The sequence below is a fragment of the Tuber melanosporum genome (assembly GCF_000151645.1).
Source record: "Tuber melanosporum whole genome shotgun sequence assembly, scaffold_210, strain Mel28".
NCBI classification, from domain to species: Eukaryota; Fungi; Ascomycota; class Pezizomycetes; order Pezizales; family Tuberaceae; genus Tuber; species Tuber melanosporum.
In genome coordinates this window covers 87,801-95,307 of record NW_003298876.1, presented here as the reverse complement: position 1 = coordinate 95,307, position 7,507 = coordinate 87,801, and the positions used below count along the sequence as shown (strand labels likewise).

Below are 7,507 nucleotides of genomic sequence, written 5' to 3'. Positions count from 1 at the left end.
AGTACTTTTCCAGAAGGACAGATAACGAACAGCGGGGCTCAATGAATTGAGCAAAAAATCATCGTTTGCCAAGACAGTGACAGTTTTAGAGCATTATTAATACATGCATTTCTTGACCACTTCCCCCCTCCGGTTCATTCTCTTCCCTCCTACCGGTATGATCTTGTCGGATATGAAGGGCCGGTTACCCGAGTAGGGGCACAGTAAATTTATCCCTTGGATTGATTTCGTTGTTCGAACAAAGGGCCTGCTCGATGGCAACTAATGGGTGGGTGGGATAATAAGTTTGTAAGTTTGCACAGCAGGTAAGTTAGGTGTAAATTTACTCGGGTAGACTATGAGTATGAGGGAGGACGAAGAGTTGCTAGATGAGGATTCTATAGACTCCCGTATCGTGCTGTGGGCGCGAATATTTTAGTGTAACAAAGAGTAAAAAATGTATCATACTCGTATCATATGAAATGGAAAATTTTCTTTTTTCGAACTTTGGTATATTCTTATGGGTACGGTACCGTAGATGGTTGGAAAAGAAGCATGTGTATGGTGGGTAACTCTTTTCTACAGCCAAAAAAAAAAAAAGCTAGTGGAACTCACGTATGGTTATTATTGGAGGGCACCCCACTCTTGAACGTGGTCGATTGGCTATGATACAGGGCCAAGGAATGAAGGGATTGAGAGATGCACATTTGATGTCCTATGTTTTTTTTTCTTTTTTTTTTCCATTCGTCTCACGGGAGGATTCAACACTAGTTTCTTTTTTTCCCCTCTCATTGCCCCTCCCCCAAATCCTTAGAGGGGAGTTCTATGTCAAATCCCGAGGCCCCACTGCTGTGCCGATACCGGGTCATCACAATATGTTCCAACGAAGAGTTTTTTCATCTGGAGCACGGCGAAAACCGGCGGGGAGAGGAACAGGGGCATCTTTTTTCTTTTTGCAAAAGTGAAATTAGGAATTACTGTAAGGCTTCCTGAGCCAGCGGCATTTGTGGAGGGAGGGTTACCGCCTGAACTCACCCGATTCGTTATCTCCTGTCGCTCGCTAATCTCGTGACTAGGGGACAAAAAAGTTCTTGAGAAGGATTAATGCTTTCCTCTATCCGTGTACGAGTACCGTAGATATAGCCTGGATCCCGGGTCATGCTGGATCCCATTAACTGGCTATCGCAATCCCGTCAACCCGCCAAACCGAACCTTGTAGGAAGCCAGTACTCAGGGATTGGGAACCCGCGAAGATAAGGAATGGTGAGTGTTAATGTGGTTCGGTACCTGTATTTGTTTATTACTCTTGGTAGAAGCTGGGGGCAACAAGCGGCCCCTTCTGGTGCTCAACTCAACCCGAATTAAAAATTGAAGAAAAAAATGCCCCGCCAAGGTGTGTACTCTGGGACTTTCCTGTGGTTTCTACCATTTTTTCCCATCGAATTGTGTGTGACTGCGAAGAGTATGATATCGAAAGCCTCATTTTTTTTTTTACGGCAGCCGCATCTTGGTGAGGGTGAGATCAGGGATTGCAATCGATGCTCAGATATTTTGTCACAAGCGAAGGACAATTGGGCAGCCGGTCCCAGTGCTGATCCGGCAATTCCTGGGGGGGGGTAATTTACGGCACGCGATGGGGCGAGTTCGCCAAAATGGGGGGAACGGCTGTTCTAATCCTTGTTCGTCCACCCGTCCTCTTTGCAGCCTGTACGAGTACCTGTATCATACTGATATTTGAACCACGTTTGGGGACACGTTAATCAAATATTTACTCGAGTATGCTAGACAAGGCTGCCATTGCATACTCAAGTAGAGGCAAAATCCCGCTCATCTCGCTGGGAGCTTTGTGTCAGACTGAGGCGGTCGTGTTCACAAGTGTCGTTCAATTAAGCGCGGCAGTATTATAAAAATTCGGTAAGAACGAAGTTGCATGGACTGGCCATGTACCAAATTTGGACTCTTTGGTTGATGGAGAGCACTACCGTAGTCTAGCGATATCGGGGGATAACAAGAATCGACTTGTCTCGTGTGGGGATGGGTTGGATTGTAGTGGAGATCCAAACGTGTGATACTCATAGAAATGGAGGTTTTTTGTTTCGTTGCGAAAGGGACAATGCCGCACCCCCGATTCCGGTCCAGAGGGACATTGTGCTGTGCCGGTACGATGCGAGCATCCCTCCTTTTAGAAATTGGCTTACAAAATACTTGATCCAACTCATACACTTTCACTCAGCGTTGAGAGGACCCGCGAGCGTCAAACGCTGATACCCTGGCCATGGTGAGTGGCGGGGTTCCGTGGATAGTATTATCGTTGCCCATAACAAAGATAGCTATGGCTCTTATCCGTTTGTGTAGGTTGGCCGGTTCCACATACGAAGTTGCGACGACCATAACACGAGTACAACAATGGTCTCAGTAGGCCCTCACGAGCCAGCAAGATGCCATGCCCATCAGCCTTGTGGTGTTTGTTAAATTATGTGCGAGATTATATGGTAGGTATATATGTGGAGGGAGGGGAGGGTATGACGGCGCGCCGGAGGTGATGAGCCATTTCAACTTCCAAGTGCCTGGTGCAGACACTCTCTTGATTAACTTATATTACTCAAAGGAGTTAAAGGCTGTCAGATTTTGTCTTCGAAATTGTTTGTTGGGACCAAAAAGGGGGATGGTGGCCCCTGATCTGAATATAGCCAATACGGTATCCTAGTCACCATGGGGTTCGCGGGTGCCACGCCGTCACTGCAAACTCTGACTCTCACATCAACCCCCACGTCTGGCATGGACGAATTTTTTTCACATGAGTGGCTTCATACCGGTTTCTTGGTACAGTACTATGGGTTCAGTTTGCTTAAATAGTAAGACATGGTTCCCTTCCTCATCACCAAAAACTGCCTGAGCTCCTTCACCTGGTCGTCTAGCATAGGACAATAGACTTCCCCGACCTTCCCGACAACCTCAGCACGAACTTTCCCGCCTCCCTCATCTACTAGTGCTATTGGCAATTCTCTACAAGACGCAATCCTCAATTCCTCTCTTTGACTCGCTAAAAGAGCACAAGAATCCGGCTCTCGTCCCACAATTTCTTTCCCCTGCGCGCCATCAAGCTTTGTGCATGCAAAATGATGGCAAAGATATTCACTCCCGAAGTCGTGAAGGACCCGTGCACAATGGGCTGTCCAATGATCCCTACCTCCTGTCCGGAGACCAAGTTCTACGGCAATTGTCCACCGACCCGGATGATGGGCTCTCTGATGCGGAAGCCGGGGCCCGAATGACCAAATTCGGGCTCAATGAGCTCGATACTGGTGCCGGTGTGAGTGTGGTTCGGATTTTATTACGACAGCTGTTCAATGCCATGGGTTTGGTGTGCCGCCCCGCCCCGTCAACTTTTAAAAATGATTGCCGTGTAGGGGAGTGCTTTACTGATTCATTTTGGCATCAGGTTCTCATAATGGCCATGGTTGTTTCCTTTGCTATCCAATCTTGGATCGAGGCGGCCGTTATTACTGCTGTTGTTATCGTCAATATCATTGTCGGCTTTTTGCAAGAATATAGTGCGGAGAAGACCATGGATTCGCTAAGGTCCCTATCTTCGCCCACCGCATCTGTTATTCGATCGGGCCAATCGAAGACTGTTCGCTCGGTCGATATTGTGCCCGGAGACATCATCGAAGTCAAAACGGGAGATACCATCCCCGCAGACGTTAGGCTAATAGAAGCAATGAATATGTCTCACTATCTCTTAATTTATAAGTTAAGTACTTTCTGGGCTAACCTCTTTTGCACACTTTGAAACAGATGAAGCGCTATTGACTGGAGAGTCATTGCCCATTCCTAAAGATGCCAATGCTACTTTCAAGGGGGGAGAGGATATCGGTGTTGGCGATCGTATCAACATGGCTTACTCGAGTTCTACTGTCTCCAAGGGCCGTGCAAAAGCGGTAGTTGTGACAACTGGTATGCAAACTGAGATTGGAAAAATCGCTCAATCCCTGCGCAACGATAAATCAAGAGCTCGAAAGGTGCGCCGCGACGAGGAGGGAAATGCCGGAATTCATCGGTACCTGCAAGCCGGCGCCCTGACAGTTACTGACCAAATCGGTAAATTCCTGGGTGTCTCCGTGGGAACTCCCCTACAACGAAAACTAAGTTGGTTGGCCATATTCCTGTTTCTTATCGCTGTCCTATTCGCCATTATCTGCTTGGCGGCAAACGGTTTCAGCAATCGTCAGGAGGTTATTCTCTATGCTGTTGCGTGAGTGATACCTTTCCAGATATTAACCATGTTGATGCTTTTCGGCTGGGACTGATTTCTTGTAGTACTGGCCTTTCAATGATCCCGGCTAGTTTGGTTGTGGTACTCACTATTACCATGGCTGTTGGAACAAAGATCATGGTTGGCCGCAATGTTATCGTGCGGAAGCTTGATTCTCTCGAGGCTTTAGGAGCTGTGACCAATATTTGCTCCGACAAGACTGGCACGTTGACCCAAGGAAAGATGGTAGTCAAAAAAGCTTGGATCATAGCAGAAGGTAGGAAATCACCGCTTGTATTCACGTTTACCTCGATTCTTAATATGCTCTAGGTACCTATTCTGTTGGTGACTCAAACAATCCAGTTGACCCAACATCTGCGAAGATTTCTCTTGAAACTGACCCCCCATTCGATGACACTCCACACAGGGTGCCAAAGACGCAGGCTCAGAGGCAAGCTGAGTCTCCATGGCTCCCAGCCTCCAAATTTACCGGCAAGCAATTTCTCACCCAGTACTTGGACATTGCTACGTTTTGCAATCTTGCGTCGGTCCATCGCAATCGCGAAACGCAAAGGTGGGATGCTCGCGGTGACCCGACTGAAATTGCCATTCAGGTTTTTGCCAGTCGTTTTGATTGGGGCCGTCGGAAATTCACCTCTGGAGACAATCCGTCATGGACTCAACTCGCTGAGTATCCCTTTGATTCCGATGTTAAGCGTATGACAGTCATTTATCGGAACTCTCACTCAGATAGAGAGAAGGTCTGCGCGGAATGGGCTTTCATGAAGGGTGCCGTAGAGAGGGTGTTGGAGGCTTGCACCACTATCCAATATGCGGATGGGGCCGTCCCTATGGACGCGGCGCAAGAAGAAAAGATTCTGAAGAACATGGAAGCACTGGCTACTCAAGGCCTTCGTGTTCTAGCCCTTGCAAAAAGACCTTGGCATTCCCAAACCGAGGATTGGGGTCACCTACCACGTGCAGATGTGGAGAGGGATATGACTCTCTTTGGTCTTATTGGACTTTATGACCCTCCACGTGTGGAAACAGCGGATGCTGTCAGGGCTTGTCATAGAGCTGGGATCAACGTCCACATGTTGACGGGTGACCATAAGCAGACAGCTCGAGCAATTGCTATTGAAGTCGGAATACTCCCATCACGTATTGATCAATTGTCGCCAGATGTCATATCCTCGATGGTAATGACTGCTACCCAGTTTGACCATCTCTCCGATGATGCTATTGATGATCTACCTCTTCTACCGCTGGTGATCGCTCGATGTACCCCTCAGACCAAAGTACGCATGGTGGAGGCCCTACACCGTAGGAAGAAATTTGTTGCGATGACCGGCGATGGTGTTAACGATTCTCCTGCGCTCAAACGTGCCGATGTCGGCATCGGTATGGGTATGGCCGGCAGCGATGTTGCTAAAGACGCTTCGGATATTGTGCTCACGGATGATAACTTTGCTTCTATCCTCAACTCTATTGAAGAGGGAAGGCGAATGTTTGATAACATCAAAAAGGTAATTCGGTTTCTAGTGGTTCTATATGCCTTGAATACATGCTAATCCTGACAGTTTGTTTTGCATCTACTGGCTGAGAATATTGCACAAGCTTGCACCCTTCTCATTGGCCTAGCTTTCAAGGATGGCACAGGGCTCTCGGTTTTCCCGCTCGCACCCGTTGAGATTCTATGGATTATCATGATCACTAGTAGTTTCCCTGATATGGGACTCGGGTGGGAGCCCGCGTCGGATGATGTCATGACTAGGCCGCCTCATAATGTGAGTTTATTTTGTCCATCTATAACGTGGGGCCAGCTAGGCTGACTTAACTATAGCTCAAAGTTGGTATCTTTACGATGGAGCTTCTTGTGGACATGGCGGTTTACGGATTCTGGATGGCTGCCCTTTGCCTCGCATCGTTCTCATTAGTTGTCTTCGGATTTGGTGATGGTAACCTAGGACACAACTGCAACCACAGAATAAACGATGGATGTGAACTCGTTTATAGAGCGCGAAGCACTACCTTTACCTGCCTCACCTGGTTTGCCTTATTCTTGGCTTGGGAGATGGTGCACATGCGCCGCAGTTTCTTTAGGTTGGAATCAAACCCCCCGCATATCTGGACAATGTGGGCCCGCCATGCCTGGCGAAACCCCTTCTTGTTCTGGAGTATCATGGCAGGATTTATCACTGTGTTCCCAATCATTTATATCCCTGGTCTCAACACAGTCGTATTCAAGCATGCCCCGATATCTTGGGAATGGGGTATTGTGATTGTTGAGGCCTTCCTGTTTTTCCTTGGGATTGAGTTCTGGAAGTTTTGCAAGAGGGTATACCTTAGGCGCCATGGCGATAAGGTTGAGAATCCGGAGACGGAGCTGGGTGCTTCTACCTTTTCGAGGTATGCGTCTACTGCTGGATCGGGCGTAACGGGTGCTGGTGTGGACGTGGAAGGCCAGGCATGAGCATTTGTCGTGCTAAGTCTTTCCCATTATTCCCTACTTCTATTCTTCAGTTCTCAGTTCTCAGTAGTCGTGCTTGTCACTCTTGCTTTGTTTCGAAAAATTTCTTTCTCCGGTCTCTTTCTTCACAGGCAGTGAACTCTACACTCCCTTTTTATGCACCTGTTTGTATTTAATTAAAAATTAAATATCTGATAGCCGGACTCCATATCTGTTCCCTACTGCAAGTGGAAATAAGACAGTCCAAGGTTTGCCTCGCAACGATCGCAATACTAACAATGACGTTGCGCACGTAGGAAACGTTAGCAGGGATCAAGCCCTATACATCAATCACACACTTTTTCCCCCAATCGTGGGGCCGGGAGCCAAGAGAGGAGTTAACCCAACTAAAACAGTCCCTCAATTACACAGCACAGTCCACTAGGGGCTGTGGGTAAGTCTCTCGAACCTTCCCTGATGCGCCGACAGTGGTGTATAGTGTCCGGGAACGAGCGGGCTACTGGGAATTGTAGCTACTGGTAACTATGGTAAGCAAATCGTGATTGCGAATCTTGAGCACGGATTCTCACCACCTCCCTACAATCCTAGCATCTAGCCGAAACCTGCAAACGTCGGCCTTTTGGGGTGAGAAATTCTAGACCAGCATTGGGTATGCTTGGCCATTGGTAAAGTGTCCACACCCCCGGGCTTGGCTCGTTCCTGTTACTACTTAACTGTGCCACGGTTCCTGCCGGTGGGAAGATTTACCTAATCTGCGATTTTGAAAGCCAAGCAAACAGCCACCCCCCAACTCCCTCCCAGCT

General features: G+C 48.1%; 2 protein-coding genes; both read left to right on the top strand.

Annotated features, from left to right (window-relative positions):
* Positions 1 to 2,961: 2,961 nt before the first annotated feature.
* Positions 2,962 to 4,326, top strand: GSTUM_00000682001 (uncharacterized protein; the record flags this gene model as incomplete). XM_002838004.2 has 5 exons in its annotated part: positions 2,962 to 3,343; positions 3,422 to 3,737; positions 3,778 to 4,080; positions 4,215 to 4,234; positions 4,300 to 4,326. The coding sequence occupies exons 1-5, from the start codon at positions 3,092 to 3,094 to the stop codon at positions 4,324 to 4,326; spliced, it is 918 nt and encodes a 305-aa protein (XP_002838050.1). The 5' UTR covers positions 2,962 to 3,091.
* Positions 4,327 to 4,351: 25 nt separating this feature from the next.
* GSTUM_00000681001 (uncharacterized protein) lies at positions 4,352 to 6,902 on the top strand (the record flags this gene model as incomplete). XM_002838003.2 has 6 exons in its annotated part: positions 4,352 to 4,511; positions 4,565 to 4,662; positions 4,696 to 5,418; positions 5,527 to 5,760; positions 5,815 to 6,021; positions 6,078 to 6,902. The coding sequence occupies 6 exons, from the start codon at positions 4,352 to 4,354 to the stop codon at positions 6,705 to 6,707; spliced, it is 2,052 nt and encodes a 683-aa protein (XP_002838049.1). The 3' UTR covers positions 6,708 to 6,902.
* Positions 6,903 to 7,507: the final 605 nt, after the last annotated feature.